Here is a 22,355-nt window from a genome sequence, read left to right on the forward strand (position 1 = left end):
CATCTCCTACATGTCCACCGCGCACCATGCAGAAGCTAGGGGGCATTTGTGGTAACCAAATTAAATCAAAATCCTAGGTCAAATAATTCATTCCATTCGTAGATTATTTGACCTAATTGGGAATTAATCAACCTGATTGGGAGTTACTCAATTTAATTGGGGATTACCCAATTAAATTGAACGTTACCTAATTTTTGACCCTAATAAATCAAATCCCTAATTAATCAAATCAATTCCAAATAGGGGAGGAATAATTCCCTTCCATCTACGAAATTATTTCTCTGAAAACCTAGCCTCCGAGACCACTATAAAAAGATAGCCACACACAAGGATTGAGGTACGTCTGAAATCTCTACTGAAACTCTGCAGAAAATTCCTCTCAAACACTAGCCACCTCCTTTCTCTCCCTCTTTTGCATATGGCTCCGGCCGCTCGGTTTACACCATAAACACATCTCCGTACCCTATAGCTATTGTTTTCTATACGATTCAATTGAACTAATTTAAGCATCGGAGGGCCTTTGGCCAACACCCCCCGTGTGTGGTCTTCTTATTGGTTCTATTTTGCAGGGAGGAGGCGGCGAAGAAGAAAGGAGAATATTTCCAATCGAATATTCTCGTGGGGAAAGTTGTACACTCAGTATCGATAACAAATCAATAATTAATGATTTCAACTCTTTGAAGCCTAGAAGGGTGCAACTCAAATAGTTGTATTATGTATTTGCATTGCATATTTGTTTATTATTGTCTTTTTTTATTAGTTTATATCTTATGTACTAGATGCATTTTGAGGGTAAGGCTCACTATGTCATCCTTGATTAGGTATATAATTTTTGTTATCAATGAAATTCACTCGTACCGTCAAGTTTGTTTATAAGGGAAATCTAGCCCAGTGTATTTTGAAATCCTGGATTCATCCCTGTTTCGATGTCAATGTTTATGGCACTCATTTTTCTTGCTGCCACCACAATCTATCTCCTCCCAAGTCGATATTCTAGTTTAACTTTGCTTTGCAATTGCATCCTCAGAGTCATGAATAAATTAGACACTTTTCCTTACACCAAAAAAAATCACAATTAATAATAACTGCCTTCGGCTTTCTTGTTCTCCCTCTCCTCTTTTTTTTTTTTTTTTTTCTTCAAAAAAGTTGATATAGATCCAAATTTTTATTAAGGAATTGGATTTAATCCTCGATTTGGTGACTTTGATCCAAGTCTTTTGACTTTTGTGCCACATAAGATTACATTATTTTTAAATATTTTCTGATGTAATTTTCTTTTTTATTATTTTTAAAATCATTTTTAGTTCCAATGTTGCCCCTTATGGTTTAAATCAAGTAATAGTTATTTATGTTATAATAATTAGCCATTTTTTGTGGGTAACATGCAATTTTATTTATCAATTTTTATATCTAACTTATAAATAGTCTTCTAATTTATGTTCATAACTCATAGGTAACACAATTTGTCACTAAGTTTTTTTCGTTGCTAATAATAACATTATTTACTTAGATGTGAGGTACATAATTTCATGTGGGTGCTTGTTTGATCAATTGGTATATTATGCGGGTCTTTACTTTTCGTTGATTAAATTATATTTTATCCATATGTTAGGAATATTATCAAGGAAAGAATTCAAAATTAAAATTCTAAAAAGGAAATAATGCATTAAATTTAGATTTTCAATGTATTTTCCTTATTTACCTCTAAGGATAAAATCGACACCACAAAAAAGTAATAAATGTCAAAGGACCTACGTCTAAAACTAGAAACGTGTGGACTAAACCCAATGATAGCTAATCGTATTGAGCCTAGATCTAAGAAGCCCTTTATTTTTTTCCTCTTCCTTTTTTAATTTGAAGGCTTATTCCTTCTTTTCTATTGCCTGTGAATGAAGGATAATGAATGGACATGTTTCGCGAACAAGGATTACAACCTTCTTTGTCTTCCTGTAATCTGCCATGACCATGAAAAGACCGATGTCCTGCATTTCGGCTTGAGCCGCAATATGCTGATATCAACGATCATACATTAGGAGGTGATGGGGAGGGACTAGTTGGATAGACTGAAGGTGTCCAGGCATAGATGAGCAAGCCAATTACAAGAATAATGGTTCCAGAAACAAAGCCTGTCGGCAACGAGGCTGCAACACCTAGGTACGGTAGCGGCAATGTGAAGACGTATACAGATATTGGCACTGCAAGATGTCAACATACAAATTTGATTAATTCGCTGAACAAATTACAAGAGGAAAATATAGTAAACTTTGCAATGTTTTCATTAAGGATTTTGTTGCTATTTGCTCATGATTTACCTAACGGGAAATCTGAACTCCAAATAAAAGCTAATAACCCTCCAACTTTCAAAAATCCTTCCCTTCATTCTAGAAGGATTTGTTTAATATATATGACAAAGGGCTAGAGAGGTCTGCCTTTGATGAGTTCATGTATCTTTAAGGCTCATCAACCCAAATGCACAATGCATGCTGAGCATCATCCATTTACTGACCCATCTTTCAGCTTCGTGGAAAACCGACCACACAAACCAAGCCAAAATTTCAGATTCCCATTTTTCATGCACCAGCTGTGATAGTTGCTTGCTGTAAAACCTTTCGCATGGAATTTTCTCTTTAAATTCTTTTTACTATTTTTTTGTTTATTTTATTTCAGAGCTTTTTCATATATAAGTTACTTCAGTAAAATTGACATACCTGAAAATGTTGATACGAGGGAAGATAACACCGCAGAAGATATCTTGAGAAGATGCAGCAACGATATGTTAAAACCCATGTTGACAACAACAAACAGCAAAGGAAGTAAGGGGGCACCATCACATCCTGTGACAAGCCAAAGATGAATGTAATCAAATAAATTATGCACTTAAATTGCAGTGTAAAGATTACCATAAGGGCCCAAACCCCACTCTCGTTACAGCCTTACTATCCTCTACATTATTTCGGGAGTAACCTACTTGCACTTTATTATTTTGGGTTGTAACCTACTCATGTTAGGAAATCAGGCCCTTAATCTCCTGGAGAGCAAGTGCGGAACAATTTAAACGCAATTGAGAAACACAAAAAGTAAACCAATCACACAAACCACACAAGAACTTACAAGGCTCACTCAATATGAGCCATCCCAGGGTTTCTATGAGATTCTCACTGTCAAAGAAGAAGGAGAAACAGTTACAACCACTCAAGTGTTTTCCTCACACTCACTCGTAATTAGGGTTCCCACGATCATCAATACTGCTCCCTAGTGGTGACTGGTCGGACACCACCTCGGTTACCAGGTGGTTTTTTCGGTAGCTCACTCTTCGTTGGGTTGCACATTGACATATACATGCATTTCATTTCAAATTTGCACATCAACAAATTTTAAATCTGAATAAAGAATGCAGGATAAGCTGATATGAGATTTAGTATAATAAATAAATTCATAGGCTTGTAAAGAAAATAACTAGTATTTAAATGAATTCGAATAACTGCAGAAGAGAAGGTCAGATATATATCTTACCACCTGATAAGGTACCCATATTTAGAAAGCAAGCTGCACCGTCTTTGAGATAGTTTGGCAATTGACCAAATGGAATACCCCATAATTTGGACAAAAAAGGTAAGAGAAGGCATATAAATATTGCCTGCAATTCATATAGACAACAATATTTGGCTTTCACTTAAATTTGATAATGGAAGACAACATAAAAAGGTGAACACAACACAACTTTGAAACACCCAAAAATCTGAATTTCAACTCGTTGCTTGATACTTACTTGAAAAGCAGACCCAAAGGAATTTACAACAAATAGGTCCACCGAACTTCCCTGTAACAGGTTGGATGTAACAAAAATTCTTAGAATAAAATAACCCCAAAAAAAAATCACAAATTTAATACAATTTCATTATGCTTATATAATTTTTGTTGAGCTGCTTTTTAATCTCAGAGGAGAAAAAAATAATATTTTCATTCAATATCTATCCCTATTCCCTACAAGCATGTAAAACATCTTAACATTCCAAATTATGTCATATTGATTTTTAGTCTTGGTTTCAGTGGTAATCTTATTCATCTAAGTTATAGCCTTTATCTTACTTGTTGCTTCCCAGTCCTTCAGAAAGCAGAAGTTACAAGCTTACAACTGATCTAGGAACATACAGACGAAAACTGTGTATAGCCAGTTATACCTTTAATCGCTGACGAGCATCCAGAAAAATTACTTCCTACAAAATGATAAAAAGTTTCCTGTTACAGAGAATGTAATACAACGTCAAAAAGTAGAAAAGTTACATAACCATTAGAAATTTTACAACCTTCAGCACTGTATCAGCTGCTTGGAACAAAAATGAAACTATCATGAGAAGACTCCAAAATATACCAGCTTCTTTTAATGAATGTCCAGCACTAGATCCACTTCAGAGAGAGAAAATGGTAAGTACTTGACATGCTAACATTGACAATCATAATGAACATACCAAAGAGGAACCCAAATTCTAGCTGACTGGTTTTTTCAGAGAAAAAAAAGTAAAAATATCATCTTATGAAGTAAATCATGATAGACTGGTTATTTTTCTAAAATATAAAGTTTGGCCATTACTTAAGTGAGACCATCAACTACTTAATGTGACCATAAAAACATAGGAGGGAGAAAGTTCATAACTTTGTTGTTGTGGTTACTAGGATTTTCTTCCAGTCCGAAAGCTATCAAGGATTGCTTCCAAGTTTCCAATGAATTACCAAGGTGAACATTTGGCTATAATTGGAAAAGGTATTTCATATCAACTGTCAACCTTTCGGAAAGGATCTAATAATCACCTGTGATGCCCAAGGCCCCTCAATGCAGCACTGATCATGTTGATTTCATTGTGTGACCAATACAATTAACATTGTGTAGTGATCTGGGACATCCCGACATCCCACAATTGAAAATCCACCTATAGTACGTGAGTGTGTGTCTGTCTGTCTGTTTCAACTTAGTTAACATATTTTTGTTTTCTTTTTTGCAGTGTAACATGCTTGAACCCAAACAGTAACTGAGCAACAGAACCTATGCAATGGCGCCTACACTCACAGCAGCGTATCTAGCGGACGTTAACAGCCCTAACAAGTTTTGAACTCTTAACAGGGTTTGACTAGTTTTTCAGAAGGGGAACCTGAACCCAATCAACAACAGAATCTACGCAATGGCTTGCCCTCATACCAGTGTACTCAATAGTCTTAACGAGTTTTGAATTCTTAGCAAGTCTGAACTAGTCTTTTAGAATGTAAACTACACTGTGAGATCACTATGACCAAAATCAGCATCCATGGGGAAGCTGCACTTTGATAAAACTGTTTCAATGTTTTTTTCTCTCTCAGTCAACCTATGTCACTCAAATTTCACAATCCTTAGAGGAACAAATTGTTCAGGTTGACACAGAAAAAACTAAATGAATATAGTTTAGAGACAAGCATCATTTTAAGGTCATAAGTATAAATAAAAAGATGTTTAAGCATATGGCTTACCTCGCTACAGTTATGATTACACCAATGGCTACAAAACAGCACCCCAAAAGTTGATTGACCTTATATCTCCTTCCAAGGAAAATAACTGACAGGAGAATTTGCCAAACAAGAAACGTCTGCAGAATAAGTACAGGAATATTTTAAACATCTGACTTTCAGTATTCTTCTACTGGCATCAAGCCACGTCAATTAGTGGAAATATCTATAGAGATTTGGTACAAAGAGTCCCTTTCTATCGACAGAGCTCCCAAATAAGTTTAGGATGGGCCCACTCCGCATTGTATTTCAACGATCCAAACTATCTATTTTTCAAGTCTTCATTCATAGATCATCCTTAGAAAAAAGTACAATTTTGAAGCCATTAGGACATCTAATTGTGATCCCTCCATTGAAGCTTACTCTATTATTAATAGGTTGCATTGTATATAGATATAATGATGTATTCTGATTGTATGGAATGCATCAACTCCAATTAATTGATCTTAAAAAAATGCGGTATTTAAACATCTACAGCTGCATTTTTTTTTCTTTCAAATTTTCTATAAAGCATGGCATTATCTAGTTGGATAATCACCTCATTTGTTCAAACCACAATGTGCTAGCTTAAGAAATTCAGAGATATGCTCGTTTCAGGAAACACAGTATAACTAAAGCACCAGAATAGAATTTCACATATAACAAGCAGCTGTATTCGAAAGCATGCACTGAAACCGGATTACCTGAGACAAAACTGGAATTGATGCTCCAGAAAGAATTGCTGATTCAAGGAAAAAGGAAATAAAGTGAGGAATGATATTTGCGTATGAAGCTGTAAGTATAACAGACTAATAATCCTCAGTATAAATCAGCTATTTCGGTAACCATAAAAAAAGGTTAATCTAGCAGATATTAGGCATGGCATCCACAGAATTAAAAACATGTAAACCTGTATATAAATACTGAAACCAAAAACATAAAACAGAATTCATGAAGAGTCTACAAAACTTGCATAAGAAGGGCCAATATTCAGCAATTAACAGGTTCGGGTTATATGGTGTTCAAAATGAGGAGTGCACTAGAACTAGTACAGAAAATGATTGTTGGAGACGTTTTAATTATGTACCCACATATAACTCAGAGAAGTTCCTGATGGTCATATAGAAATGAAAAAAATCCCAAGATTATAAGCGTTGAAAGATAGAAAAATTGAAATGCATTAGGTAATATTGAAAACGTCACCTCCAGCTGCCATTCCAGTAACAGCACCAAGAGCTTCCAAGAGGCCAACAGCAAGAAATGGAGCTTTTGGCATGGAAAGCATCTCATCTGTGACAATACCAGCACGATACCGGAGATACAAGACTGAGAAATATACAATTACATATCTGAGAAACAAAATTAAAAGGCAGCGACTGAAGTTAGTCCATAGTATTGGAGCCTTGGACGGTTGCTTGTACACCTCCCCTTAATCAATGCCATTAATAAAACAAAAATTAGATATGAGAGATTCACAATTAGATTATTCTATTTCTAAAGTACTATCTAATGACCTCTCCTGCGTTAACTTATATATGGTTATGAAAATCAATACAATTCATGACTTCCCATGCATTTACTAACACATAAGGAATCAAAAATTATGTAAGTTCCATATTAAATCCAATACATGAAAAACATGAATAGGGGGAGTAGTTGATCATATACTAATTTCTTCTCTTCCAATATAACTTTCCCCATTCCAAGTACACATGTCATAAAAAACTATCTATGTCGAATTTGAAAGTTAACTTTCTTTGATTCCAAAAGATAAATGGCTCAAATTTTGTGCAATTAAAATTAAGAAACATTAAAAATATTTGAAGGTTAAAGTATTATTGTTATTTATATCATTCTAACAAATTCAAAAATTTGTAAGAAAAAAATGTGTATTAAACATGGAGAATGTGTATGTATGTGTATATATATATGACGTTTGATTATAAAAAAAAATTAAAGTATTTTATATAAAAAAATCAAAATATTTTTATGTAATGGACATATTGTACACAATTTTTTTTTTAATACAAATGATAGTGTAAACTACAAAGAAACGGGGGTTTCTTACACATACACTACAAGGTCTATGGGAGTTCAAACCCGAGACCATTGGTCTACAAGTAAAAGGCTTTTTTCCACTAGCTAGATATTATACACGAATCTAATAACACACAAAGTGCCCAATATATCTATATATATAAAGCAAAAGGTAGAGAATGGTGAAACATTCAAAATACCAGCAAAAATCCTTGTTTAATTTAAGAATTGAAATTACTAATTAAATGAGGATAATATGATAAATTCACATTTTTTACATATTAAAAAAAATTAAAATTAAAAACAAAATCAGATAATAAGTCATACTTTTATGGAACATAACAACCCATGTTATCTTTTCTTAATTCTAAAAATAAAATAAAAAAGAAAAAAGAAAATCAATTTGCAGCATGTGCCAAGGGGCTAGTGACTTGAAAGACTCAACAATTATTTTTTTTTCTTGGTAGAGAAAAAGAAACCAAACACAGAATGTTGAAAATTTATTTCGAACATGAAATTATGACAGGTGTTAGATATCCTAAACATTTTTCTTTTTCTTTTTTGTTTTTTTTTGCCGACCACAAAACTGAAAAGCACAAAGAAACGAAAAGGACAGCGGGCAGCTCCTCGTGCACCCACTTGACACTCAAAAAGCAAGGAATCAAATCAAACCAAAAAAGAAGGGCAGGTGATGATAACATGTCTCTCCCTTATGAGTCCGTGGTTTGGATTCAAGTTAGGCCCACCCCGACATGTTCACTTTCGCAGCGTCTACTCCTTTATCCGCCCTTTTAGTTTTAAAATAGAAAAAGAAAGAAATACCAAATTCATTTGTCTAAAAAGGCAGCTGTGACTTTTCGACCCAAAAAAAAAAAAAGGCAGCTGTGACTTATGTCGGTTGGCAAAGGCGGTGTGCTCGCCCTCTTACATCCGGGTTCATTTGTCTAAGTGCCAAAAAAATAAAATAAATAGAAAAAATTAATAATTCCAAACAGGTTAGAACTTAGAATTTACCAGAGAGCGATGAGAATAGGGGTTCAAACAATGAAACAAAATAGCCTTTTCAATTTGGGCTCATAAAGTTTTAAAATTTTATATTATGGCATCTAACGCTTATGGGTGTCATGATAAAACCAAAATGTGCTTGCTTTTAGACGCCTACATCTATGTCATGCCTACCTCTATACTTTAGTTCCATTTATGAAGGAAAAAAGCTAAAAGAAAAAACATGAATAGTGATCTTCTATCCAACTAGCTATTGGTTCAGTGTCACTTTTCTCTCGAGATGTTAAAAGAGATCTCAAGTTCAATTTTCTCGCTCCTCTCATGATGAATCTCTCGCTCCTCTCATGATGAATCTCTTAAGTTAATGGAATTATCATAGTGCAGGGACCATGCATCTTATAGTGGATTGTGCAATGTCCACTGCAAGCACAAATAGCAAAATACTCAATAAAAGTAAAAAAACATAAATTTCATTACCAGGAAGAAAAAAAAAACCCCATAAATCTGTATAATTCTTGCTGAAATTATATATTTTCTAAACAAATGTGATCTAATTATGGAAATGTCAATCCCTATTTATATTTTTTTTTTTAACAAAATAATATTTTAAATTCCTCTAGTTTGTGGAAAGAAGCATCAAACTTGAGCACTACTTTAGTCGATTAACTAATCCACGTTTGCTGTTCCTATTTATGAGTCATGCGCAATTGACACTAGTCAAGCGTAACTCGTAAACACAATCAAGAGATGTGACTATTGGGGTGTGCAAGTAAAAGACAAAAAGGGAAGAATTTGTTTGTAGTGTGTAAAACATGAAAAAGGAGAAGTGGAGAAGTCCAATTTGAATCCAACAAGAAAGTCACATTCACTCAAAAGAAAATCACAAGAGGACAAGTATAGGGTGGTCATTTTCTCCCAAAGAAAAATATTTGTGAATATTTGTTCATCGGACCAAAACCTTTCAACCAGGCCTCCGAATTACGAACGGCCCAGATTATTATTTCTACACCATCCACGGTAATTTTGTGGCTTTAAAAATTTTCCTAAAGTTTTTTCGTACAGAAAATTTATGTTATTTTACTTTATGCATTTTGGTTTGTCTCAACCCAAGACATTATTGGTTTCCGCCGGTGGGGTGTTGGGTACCGTGATGGGATGGTTCATTGCGTCGGCTACCGTATAGTGGTGTTCTGGGCCCCGGGTAGAAAACAAGACCAGGGATGGGCCTTGTATGAGGCGAAACGGTGTCGCTCAACATAATAGTGAGGCAATTATTTGAGGCAAGCATTGTTTTTAACTACAAACGACTCCTAATCGACCGGAGGAATATCTGAATTTGGCTGTAAGGGGTGGGCTCACTACATTACTGTCCTAATCAACCCGTCTAACCCGTATTTTCTTCGAGACGAGTATTGTTATTATTTAAATTTAAGGTGTAGGAAATTTTTTGTAACCTAACCCCATCCCCTCAGCCAACTCCGGCGACTACTTCCCCGACGCTGGCAAGTAGCCCGCCAGCATTTCCCCGCACCACCGTGAGAGACAGAGAAGGAAGTTGGCTGGTTTCCTTTTTCTCATGTAATTTAATTTGAGGGCAAATTAGGAAGTTGTAGGCGCCAAACTTTGGTATTGGGTGCGAAGAGAAGATTGTTGGGTTCGTATTATTGTTGCTACAGTTTTAAACGGCCAACTAATTAGCCTCGAAATCAGCAAATCTCGGATGACCAATGGCTGAGTCACCAAAACCACAGTGGAATTTAAAACTAATTTCTAAGTAGCAAAAATGGATTCGACCAAAAAAAAAAAGTAGCAAAAATGGTAACAAACTCATAAAATAATAAAATAATCACATAGACAGAGAGGCGGTTGTAATGGAAGTACCCGAAAGTTGCGAGCTGAGCGAGAAAGAATGGGTAGTGCTTGAGAGGAACCAAGGCCAGCTTATAGAGCACCCGATTGCCTACACCCAGAACCACCGTAACCGCCGCTGCAACCGCCACGTCCAACTCTCCGATCCTGACTCCTCGCACCTTCCTGCTCCACCGTCCGATACTCCCCCACCGCGTACGAGCACAGCCCCGCCTTCGAGCTCTCCGTTCCATCTCCCCCGTCCGATCGATCCCACGCTCCTCCGGGTCCCGCCGCCTCCACCGCCCACACCACCTTCCGCAAATGCTTAGACGGTGTCGTCCGGAGGACGATTTCTGGCCGTTGATTCCGGAGGAATTTGCTGGCGAGACGCGGGATCTCCGACGCTCGCGGATGTCCCCGGAACCTAATAGGTCGGTCCGGAGCTCCGGCGCCGGCGCATACCCGGCGGATACACCACATCATTACAGAAATTGTAATTTGATAAATTTTTTTCTGTTTCAATTTCCGTATACCGAGACAAAATGCGAGAGGTGATTGTTGTCTCGAGCTCTCAAATGATTTGTAGGGGGTTGTTGTTTAAAACGGCTTCGAATCCTGAACAGAACATACAAAATAAAAAATAAAAAATAAAAAAAAGCTAGGAATCTAGAAGCTGGGGGGGGAGTAATTAGATACGGTCGGTTCTAGTTGAAACCCGGCACCTGCGTTTTTACCATTTGTCTGCTCCACGAAAATTGAGATGTAGGTAAGATGGTCACCTTGGCCCGTTTCCAAATCACCTGGGTTTGTTTGTTTTTTTTTTTTTTTTTGACAAGGAGGACTGGTTTGAATTACAGGAATTTAATTTGAGCGCGTTGAAAAAACATATGGCGTAGAGTGTTTGGCTGCGGTGCATGCATGGTTTGTACCTTGCTTTAGAATAATCATAAATACAAATCATTATACTTGCGTGCGGAGGTCTTCTTTCCATCACGGGCGTTCAGTGACCAGGAGGTAAAATAATAATAATAATAATAACAATTTAAACAAAATTCATTAATTGACTATAGTCTATTTAGTAACTAAAATAAATAAGAATTTTACGTCACTAATTGATTATAGTCCATTTTGTATATCAATTAATATGGACAAAATTCATGTTACACAATTATTTATCAAAACTCATATAAAATATAAACAAAATGCATGTCAATTAGTCTATCAGAAATCGTATGAAATCATCAATTAATCTAACCAAAAGCAATGCAAATTAATCTAACCCAAAGTATATGTGATTTGGAGGTCACAAGATTAAAAATACATGTGATTATGAGTTTGGGGTATTTTTCGGTGAATTTTTCAAAACACATTTGAATTTTTAATGAATTTTTGAAGTTGGCTTAGCTAAAATTTGACACATGGCGCCTTAATAGTGTATCATATTAAAAAGGAATGCAAGTTGAGAAGCACAACATTTTTACTACAAACACGTCGAGTCATCTTCTTCTTCGATTGGTGTCTGCAACTTACGTGAAAAAATTTTAAAATCTTCTAAAATCTATAACTTTGGTTGTAGAGGTCCAATTGACGAACCGTTTTCTCCTACATGATCGTGAGATCGAGCTCAACAATCTAAGCTAAATATTCAAGGTCTCGCACAGCAGAAACAAAACAGCATCTTTGAGGCTTTTAATCAGAACACTTGGTGGGCACAAGCGAATGGGCAAATTTCTGCATCTCTAGATAACACAGTGTTTGGTTACTTTTTTCAATTTTTATAAAGCTTATATTGTAACACTTGTCTGGTTTTAACTGGAGTAGTTAAGTTGACTAGTTAGGACCCAAGTATTATCCACCAAGTTAAGGTCAATAGTGAGCAAGAAAACGTCGTATAACACAGGGCTACAAGATAATATTCCTCTTGTATACATGTTATGATATAAGTGGATATAAAAACGGAAAAATAAACATTATCGCCACTAATATTCTATAATTTCTCTTCCATCACAGCCACAAATTGCTACTACATATGGTAATGGAAACTCATTTATGGTATGGTGAGATTGAATTTTGAAGTGAAGGAGTGAAGTTTTTCAAGCATCCAATCCATGGCGTCCAGCTCCAGTCCTCAACGCCTCCTCCGTCTGTTATCTCTCATCCTTCTTCTTCTCTTCGCCTTTTGTTCCATCTCAGAATCAAGCCAGGCACTCCTCGATTCACTCTCCACTTTCTGTATGGTTCCCGAGAAAAACAATATAAAAAACAAAAAGTCTTAAAGAGTATTTTGATTATTTTGTTATTTCAACGTGTGTCAGTTTTGCGATGCTGGAATTGGATATGGCGAGTCAACATGTGGCGTTTCTTCGTCTTCGTCGACCAAGTTGTTGATCAAAGGCGGAACTGTAGTGAATGCTCATGATATGGAGGTCGCTGATGTTTATGTGGAGGATGGAATCATTGTTGCTGTTAGGCCTAATATTAAGGTACAATATTTCAAACTGTTTTCTTTATTTCTTTTTCCAAATATTTTCGTTTCTGCAAATGGAGTGGAGGTTCTAGTTTTAGTTACTAGAAGTGGCTCATAACTTCTTAAGTAACAAGCTGATACTGGAGGTCTAGTTATAACTTGTAGATAGGACATTGAGATTGGTAGGTTTGATGCATATGCTTGATACTTTGGGGGCTTTAGGGGCAGTGAAGGATGTGGGTTTTGCATTTTCTGATACTTTTCCAATCCGTCTGCGGACCTGTTTCCAACTAGTTTCTTTATTAGTTCTGGACTACTGGAGCAATGCAATCCTCTGTCCCCATTTCTTTTCCGACTGATAATACATTTCGTGATTATAGGATGAGTTTTTAGAGTAAATTCATCTCAATCAGTTATATGGCGTGGGATTTAGGCACAGTAGATATGGTTATCTCTTTTCTTCCTTTCAGTCTTGTTATTTTTAGGAGCTGGTTTTGTCATGAAAGGTAGTGGAAAAGATTATTTAAATTTTGGTGCAAGGTTAGTTCCTCCGTATGTTCTAAGTTCTTTGTCGATGTGCTCTAATATTGGATTGCCAATTGATGTGGTGTTAAAGAGAATATAGAAGTGTATATAAGGGGAAAGGCAACACTTAAGAGGTTTTCCAATCAAATCCATGCAAAAGGAGTGCCTAGGATGTGATTGAGATTTCCTTGTGGATGAAATGTATGTGGTGTTGATTTTGGCATATGGGAGGATGCTTTGGCAAAAGCATATTTTCAAAAGAATCATTTCAGGATGAGGATGAGGCTGCAGACGTGGTTAGTTCTATGGTCTGGTCTATTGTAAAACCTCACTGGTTCCAAAGCTTGCAGATTAGTCCTGATGCTTGTGGCAGAGTATCCTGTCTACTAAAGATTTTGGAAGAGTTGTTTTCTTAGAAGAAATTGCCTTTTTCTTCATGTAAAATAATCACTGATATTTTTTATCTCTTGCATAAACTTAAGATGGTGGTCTAGGAAGCATGGATGTGTATGACCAGGAGATACCTATAGACAAATTCATTCTCCTGTAAATTAGTGTTTGAGAGAGCATTAAAACTGATGATTTTCAAACTATTTTCAGTTACAATATCATAAAATTAGAGAATGAAATACAATACTTCTTCCAAAATCTCATAAATCATGACATTATTAGTACAACCCTACTAACTCTAGAATTTGGAGAAAAACTTTGGTTGCTGAAGATCAATCTTATATGAATTTGAATGAAATAGTAATTGCGCTTGCAATATCACAGAAAATGAAGTGCTCTGTATGTTATCTGATTTTGGGGGTATATATTTATTGAAATGAAAGTGTAATGGTCTTGATCTATATTACTCAGAGCGATGTACAGAATGTTATCTATCTAAATCACTTTTCATTTGTGCTGAGTTCTTTATCTCCTATTTACTCTTTATATTATCTTTTATTTCATTATGCTATACTTGATTTGATGTCATATTACCGTCTTTTTGAAAAAAATGCCATTGGCAGGTTGGTGATGATGTCACTGTGCTTGATGCCACTGGAAAGTTTGTCATGCCAGGTTAGTTTCGTACTACACCTATGTGATAGATTACTACAGCTTTTAACTATTCGGAGTCGGGGGAGTCTATAATAAGGGACACAATGTGCAAGTCAGGAATAAAAGTTTTATGTTTAAAGCTCCCAATACTGTTTTCTGCACAGGCTTCACCTTTTGGGGTCTGTCATGTTGTTTCAAGCTTTTCTTGTTATGTATACTGGTATTTGGATTTCTATTCTTCATTATTAAATATCCCCTAGTAGTGAAATTTGACTGTCATTCTTTAGGGCCAATCTGTGTTCTCTAAACTTTAATTTGTTTAACATTAACAGGAGGCATTGATCCTCATACCCACCTAGCCTTTGAGTTCATGGGTTCAGAAACCATTGATGATTTCTTCAGTGGTCAGGCTGCAGCGTTAGCTGGTGGAACAACAATGCACATCGACTTTGTTATACCTGTTAATGGAAGTTTATTGTCAGGATTAGAAGCTTATGAAAAAAAGTCTAAGAAGTCCTGCATGGATTATGGTTTCCATATGGCAATTACAAAATGGGATGAAGTTGTTTCAAAAGAAATGGAAATAATGGTCAATGAGAAAGGTTAGTCATATGTATTTCCAGGTTTTATTGAGTGAGCTTAATTGTTGGCCGTGCTAATTTTTATGAAATTTATTTGTATTTACAATTTGTAAACTTAATTCAGGTATAAATTCTTTCAAGTTTTTCATGGCATACAAGGGGTCTCTTATGATCAATGATGAGCTTCTGCTACAAGGATTCCAAAAATGCAAGTCTCTTGGTGCGTTAGCTATGGTTCATGCAGAAAATGGAGATGGTGCATATGAAGGACAGAGAAGAATGATAGAACTTGGTATTACTGGTCCAGAGGGACATGCTCTTTCAAGGCCCCCAGTGGTAATTATAGAAATAGATTCATGGTGCAAACATAACTTGGATAAGATGAAAGTGTGGTTTTTTCTTTTTTCCTATTGTGCAAACATAACTTTGATATTAATTAGTAATTATTAAATGTGCATCATCTCCCTTCACATAGAGCATTTGTTATGCAGTAATATTTAATGCTGTTATTAATTACAATTCAATAGTACTTTATATTCCATATCTACCTGGTATGAATATTTTATTTTTATTTATCAGTCCCTATTTTTATGGGCAAACTTTCTTCTGCAATCATGACATAGATATGGTAGCAATCCTAATTCTGGGTGAGGCTCTTATTTCTCTCTTTGAAACTAAGAAGATGTTCTCGTTCTTACTATCTTGGAAAGACTTGTTAAAAACTTTCTTAGAGATGGAGGAAAGGTTGAACTTTCGTAAAAGAATTTGGTTTTGTGGCCTTTACTGTTTTAGAAAGACTAAAACAAGTAGGATACATGCTTCTAATCTGATCCCCTTTCCAGCTGAATGCAAAGTAATGATTGTATGAAAATTGGTCCTTTCGTAATGAATATGCAATTATTTAAGCACATATCTTTTAATGCTGAAGTCATATTAATGGAAATTCATTTGTTATATTTGTTCTGTGGTTCTCTAAATTATCTAATAGTTATTTGCAAGTATGTTAATGAGCATATGATCAATGTCTGATTCAGCTTAAATAACAATGCAGCTGGAAGGAGAAGCAACTGCTCGAGCAATTAAACTCGCGGGTTTTGTGAATACTCCCCTCTATGTAGTTCATGTGATGAGCATTGATGCTATGGAAGAAATTTCTGAAGCTCGCAAATCAGGTTCTTTGTGTTTGACATTTCTTGCTCTGCTGGTAAATATATTGGTCAGCAGGACCATGTTTTTTACTTTTTTCGATTGGGGACTATCTTGTTATTGTTAACTAGAATTTCTACTATTTCATTGGTTTGTTTGTTTAGTTACAGTTTGTGTAAGTAAGCAATAAACTCTCCTTTATTCTCAAAACTTTACATTAATTGCCTAAGTAAATAGCTTCGGCAGTTGGTCTTCGTATACAACAACTTCATTCTCTAACATTACCGTGTCATGTCGTAATCATGTTCAACCACCCTTTCCCAAAGTTCCATAATGTGATGTGGACTGACTCTGTATCACCTGTATTTTGTATCCTAAATCAATGACAAACAGGTACCAATTTCCAAAAATTTTGATTTGTTGAAGTGGCGTCATAAAGAATATGCTGCAAGAGTATATGATACCCAGCCAGAGTGCATTTTAGCAACTGCAAAGAATTTCTTATCTAATTGTCAATTCCGATATGTGCCGTTTCATGGTAGCCTAGAGACCAAAAAGCTCAAATGAAGGCTAATAGAAAGAACACAATGAACAAACTGAAAAAAAAAAAAAACTTATAGACAGACTTCCACAAATACATGTATTAATAAAGATAGATGAAGCTGATTAAGATGGCATATAAACTGTAGACATATTTCCAGACACAGTATCCTGTTTCTTTTTTACCTATCATTTTGGGAAGGGGAAAAAAATGACTCTCTTAAACTGCAGGGCAGAAGGTTATTGGAGAACCAGTAGTTTCTGGGTTAGTGCTGAATGATTCTTGGCTTTGGGATCCTGACTTTATCACTGCCGCTAAGTAGGAGTCTGCACTCTTTGTTATATTCTTCTTTATTGAATTTTTTGATGTTCGATCAAATAGAGCTATGTTAAGCAAAGCCGCCTTCTGAAAATTCAGGTATGTCATGAGTCCCCCTATAAGGGCCGCAGGACATGGCGAAGCCCTTCAAGCTGCTCTTTCAATGGGAGCTCTGCAGGTGTCTCTCTTATTCAACCTTATATAAGAATTATCTGATTTGGTCCACATTGCATCTTGGTACTGCAATGATTTACTTCAAAGCCTTGAAAGGATGGGGGGAACTAGTAAGGAGTTATTGTAAATGATGACACAAGTTAATGGGTTTCCCTTGACATTGTATTCAGAACCAGATTTTGATCAAACATGATGGGATATATACTATTCAGCTGCCTAAACTTTTGTTTTTTTTGTGTCTATAATTTAGCTACCTGAACTTAATAGTGAACAAATTTGTTTTAAGAAAGTATAAATTGACTTAGATTTTGCAATGTGCAGCTTGTAGGAACCGATCATTGTCCTTTCAACTCAACACAGAAAGCTCTTGGAATTGATGATTTCCAGAAAATTCCAAATGGTGTCAATGGTAGTCAACAGAAATGGTCTTTGATATTGTTCAACTAAGATATATTCTCTGTTTTCTATTCGAATTTCAGTTTCTAATACTTAACACGGCAACTGGAAATTAGGTATTGAGGAGAGGATGCATCTTGTATGGGATACAATGGTGGTAAGCTGCCATAAAATTCCTGCTTATCCCTTAAATAAGCAGCTTAAATTAGAATCAGTGTTTAGGATAATCTTTTATTTTTTTAAATTTCTGTGCATACTTTCAGGAATCCGGTCAAATTTCTGTTACTGACTATGTCCGGGTGACAAGTACTGAATGGTATTCTTGCATCAAATTGTGTTTGCTATAAATTCCCATTATGCTGCCTAAAGTACGTTAAAATGATTTCAACGTCCACAAAATTTTCAGTGCTAGGATTTTCAATATATATCCGAGGAAGGGAGCAATTCGTGCTGGTTCTGATGCAGATATAATTATACTCAATCCGAACTCAAGCTTTGAAATAAGTGCAAAGTCCCACCACTCGAGATCTGATACCAATGTCTTCGAGGGATGGAGAGGGAAGGTAATATTTGTCACATAAAGGATTTTATTTTTCCATAAGATAGTATGATATTACTTTACAATTAGGAGGCTACTGCTCCCTTTTTGGGGACACCTTGGTGGCTATGATCTACAGACATGGCTGAGAAAAAAACAAAAATGAGATATATTATATGTGTGTATTATGTGCATTCCCAGGTAATGGATACTATAAAATGTAATTTGAAACAAATTGTTTGATGTTTGGAAGGAAGGATTTAAATTTAGGAATTTAGAAATGAGTTTTACTGCTCAATTGGACCTTAGAAGTTTAATTTCTTATGCTAACAAGTCCACATCTAAATTTGATTGATTAATAAGTGGAGGGATTTCAAATACTCAAGAGAAAAGTAGTAGTTCTAATCCCTCTTTTATTTATTTATTATTTATGTTTGAATAATGAAATGTATGTGTGGATTTTATTAACATATTGAATTAATATTTCTTTTTCTTCTAAAGTTAAATTAAACAATTTACACTAAAAGCTCCGATCCTATTCACTCCTTTCAGATTTACATTACGCCTAAGCTGCTTGACTTAGTAGTTAGTATAGTTAGGCTGTTGTTAGCCAAAATTTAGGCAGCCTCATATTCGTCAAAATAAGAAGAGAACAATGTTAATTTCAAGAATTGGCTGGTTAACTTATGCAAAGCAGCGCGTGTTTATTCTGTTTATATTTCTAATTTTCAGTCGATATGAGAATTATCGGTGGCATTATTCTTGGTATTTTATTGGTGAATCAACAAGGTTGGTACCATAGTTTTGGCCTCACTTTATTCCTTGAGGAAGTCCAAAAGAGGAGAACCCATTATCTTCCATATATAATGGCCCTCCTCACCCTCTCATCGCAACTCTCTTCGATTTACTCTCTCAAAAGGCTCTCATGCCTCAATGTAAATATAACACTCATTACATAGTGAAAACCGACGTGGATGTAGCACGAATTTGGTGAACCATAATAAATCTTGTGTGTTCTTGGTGTGATTATGTGATTCACAGTTTTTAAGTTCTATTCACAGTATTTTCATGGGAAAATCAACAGGTTCTAAGGAAGATTGTGGATTGTTATATCTTTTTTATTGTAGTTATATGCTTCCCTGTATCATCTTTCTAATCTTTGCCCCCGTGTGTGGTATTTTCCCCTCAAACCTCTCTCCAGTTTGTACATACACAACAAAATATACTTGCATTCATAAAGTTTCATTTTTATTCGTGTGTGTAGATTGAGCTTGTAGAAAGCCTGTGTAATACTGTGCATGCATTCATGTTGCATTTTTATGGCATGCCAGACATTAAAAGTTCATATTACATTTTTTCTGGGAAAGGTTGAAGTGACAATGTTCTATTTTCGCAGGGAAAGATTGAAGTGACCATTTCTGGTGGAAGGGTTGTTTGGTTAAATGATGAGTTGAAGGTTTTTCCTGGTTCTGGCAAGTACGTAGAAATGCGACCTTTCAGTTATCTTTTCAATGGAATTGGCAAGGCAGATGAAAAGTATCTATCTTCTCTTAAAGCACCTGTAAAGCGTTTTAGAGCCACCACTTAAAAAGCTCAGGTACTTCTTTCCTTTTCGACTAAACTTGAGGTGTAAATGGACATGATGCTCCTGTATATATGACAAATGGTTTGAATAATAAGATCAAAGTTTCTACTTTTTGTTGTACCATGTATGTGAATTCACTTTAAAGTCAATAAATAATACTTTTGTTGCAGTTTGCAGTTGGCAATTTATTTGAATGGATAAGTTTATATTAACCAACTTCACTTGTGTCATTACTTTGTTAATGATATAGGCTGTTGACGATGTGTTACATTTGTTTAATGTAAGTGTTGGATTGCCTTAATTGAAGGCTCATTGTGTTGGCTTCATTTGAGGCTGGTTTTTTGTAGAGCATAATATTAGGAGAAGTGATTTGTTGGTTTTCTAGTATAAACATGTATGGCACTCTATTGACCAGGAACACAATACCGTGATCTTCTTATTCTTCTGACTTTTATTTCCAACTTGATTTCATGGCATTGTGCTACTAAGAACCAATGCAGCTGCCCATCACGCCACCTTTCTTAGTCTCTCTTTACAGCCATCACTTGCCACCACCGTTCTCTCTCCCTCTGATTCGACACTGGTTTCCATTTTCTTTACAGTGCTTTCTTCCTAAAATCACGGGTTCTGAGAGAAGCACGAAATGTAAGCTCGCATTTCTTAGCATTGTTTCATAATATGGAGTTTAACCAACAACCCCATCATTAGCCTACTGCATCTTTCCTCTTTTTTTTGATCCATCAAGCTTTTGCATCTTTAGCTATCATCGGTATTCTTTCATGTCCAAAAGGAAAAGGGATGTCTGGGAGCTGTTTCCTGGATTCGAAAGAGAGTACTTTGGTTCTTCCAATAACTAAACAGTACGTCATGACTGAATCTACGCGGCAGCAATGAAGATTACATCGTACGCAGCAGCAATGAAGATTACAGAGAGTTAGCTTCTGGGCATCCTTGTGGGCTTCAGTTTTTTTAGATTTTGAGGACTGGTCCTTTTGGGTTCTCTTGCTAATTAGTTTTGTTTCCGTTGGCTTTGGTTCTACGTGACTGTTTCAGACTCTCTTGTTAGTCCATGACGTGTGGTATTCTTTCCTATCCTGGAGCTTGTCCCTCATGAAGGTTTTAATAAAGTCATTATTTCATGTCGTTCTATGTACGCTATCTTGATTCTATAAATGACTTCTATTTCTAAAAAAAATAAATATAAGAATGTGATGGGAAAAACACGAATAAAATCACAATGAAAAATTTGGCAATGATATAGTTTTTAAATACTTCGTATTTAAAAGTTTAAATGTATAGTCATTTTATATAATACTATGTGAAAATACATGTATGCTATGCAAATTCAAAAATTATTCAAAATTTGTAAAAAAATTGTGTATTAAACATGGAGAATGTGTACGTACATGTATATATATGACGTTTGATTAAAAAAAAAATTAAAAGTATTTTATACAAAAAAATAAATAAAAGTATTTTATGTAATGGACATATTATACACAGTGGCGGATTCAGGATTTGAAATCCAACTGAGCGAAACTCACATTAAAAACTCAAGGTTATGAGTGAATCTCATTAATAAACATAAAAATATACTCCTAGTATGAGGATATAATGAGTTTTACCCTCAAATGCATCTTTATACATAAATAAAAGTATAGCGAAAAAAAAAACTATTCTTTTTCTTTAAAAAAAAATTTCCAACAAATTCTTTATTTTCTTGGGATTCGAATTGTGATTTGACATAACAAATGATAACCTATTTAATCCAACATCCCAACAAAAAATCAAATAAATTATCATAATAACATCAATGTCTTTAATCAAACATTAACATACCAACAACAAATCAAAACATCTCAACAATACCAATATCAAATCAAACATCTCAATAAAATTTCAAAAATCAAAGAGGAGATAATTAAAGAGGATAAATTTTAGGTTATGCATACATAACATATGGCTTACTTTTTGGGTGGGCATTGGTTTGTATGTTTCACATGGGTTAGCCTATTTTATATGGGTATTTTTTATTTTTGAAAATTTTGGGGTAGGCAGTAGCCTACCTTGCCTTAGGTATAGGACCGTCCCTGATTATACACAATATTTTAAAAATAAGTGATAGTCTAAACTACAAGGGAATGAGGGTTTCTTACACATGCATTACAAAAGTGCTATGGGAGTTCAAATCTGAGACGACTAGTTTACAAGTAAAAGGCTTTTTCCACTAGCTAGATATTATACACAAATTTAATAACACGCGAAGTGCCCAGTATATGACTTGAAGGAATCAACAATTCTTTTTTGGTTGAGAAAAAGAAACCAAAAACATAATGTTGAAAATTTATTTCGAAAATGAAATTATGGCAGGTGTTAGATATCCTAAACTATTTTTTTTGGCAGACCACAAAACTGAAAAGCACAAAGCAACAAAAGGACAGTGGGCATCTCCTCGTGTACCCACTTGACACTCAAAAATCATAGAATCAAATCTAACCTGTTGATACTCAAAAATCGTTCAGCACTTTTGGGGCCAACTTAGTGATGTCTTGGCCTTCGGTCCCTTCTAGGCTTCGGTAGAACGATCGATCTGCAAGATAGAAAACGCTCGATAAACCCTTGGGCACTGATGT

At 35.3% G+C, this 22,355-nt stretch overlaps 2 protein-coding genes across 3 annotated transcripts; one reads left to right on the plus strand and one right to left on the minus strand.

Annotated features, from left to right (window-relative positions):
• Window positions 1-1,639: 1,639 nt before the first annotated feature.
• On the minus strand, window positions 1,640-11,103 carry CLT1 (CRT (chloroquine-resistance transporter)-like transporter 1). Its single transcript, XM_008229047.3, is given in 11 exon segments — window positions 1,640-2,195; window positions 2,709-2,834; window positions 3,514-3,637; window positions 3,770-3,820; window positions 4,182-4,217; window positions 4,308-4,407; window positions 5,500-5,615; window positions 6,219-6,256; window positions 6,718-6,863; window positions 10,438-10,559; window positions 10,561-11,103. Coding segments are annotated over 11 exon segments (1,362 nt in total). The 5' UTR covers window positions 10,891-11,103; the 3' UTR covers window positions 1,640-2,022.
• Window positions 11,104-12,384: 1,281 nt separating this feature from the next.
• LOC103326804 (dihydropyrimidinase-like) lies at window positions 12,385-19,891 on the plus strand. Of its 2 annotated transcripts, none has more exons than XM_008229048.3 (13): window positions 12,385-12,611; window positions 12,723-12,890; window positions 14,413-14,464; window positions 14,776-15,045; window positions 15,149-15,360; window positions 16,076-16,196; window positions 16,942-17,029; window positions 17,129-17,207; window positions 17,525-17,612; window positions 17,716-17,756; window positions 17,863-17,915; window positions 18,006-18,162; window positions 19,534-19,891. In XM_008229048.3, the coding sequence occupies exons 1-13, from the start codon at window positions 12,516-12,518 to the stop codon at window positions 19,723-19,725; spliced, it is 1,617 nt and encodes a 538-aa protein (XP_008227270.2). In that variant the 5' UTR covers window positions 12,385-12,515; the 3' UTR covers window positions 19,726-19,891. The 2 variants fall into 2 exon arrangements, with proteins under 2 accessions (XP_008227270.2, XP_088904457.1); XM_089048331.1 differs by having other exon boundaries at window positions 12,506-12,639.
• The last annotated feature ends 2,464 nt before the right edge of the window (window positions 19,892-22,355 follow it).

This window comes from Prunus mume, linkage group LG3, assembly GCF_029339155.1.
Source record: "Prunus mume cultivar Tortuosa linkage group LG3, ASM2933915v1, whole genome shotgun sequence".
Lineage (NCBI taxonomy): Eukaryota > Viridiplantae > Streptophyta > Magnoliopsida > Rosales > Rosaceae > Prunus > Prunus mume.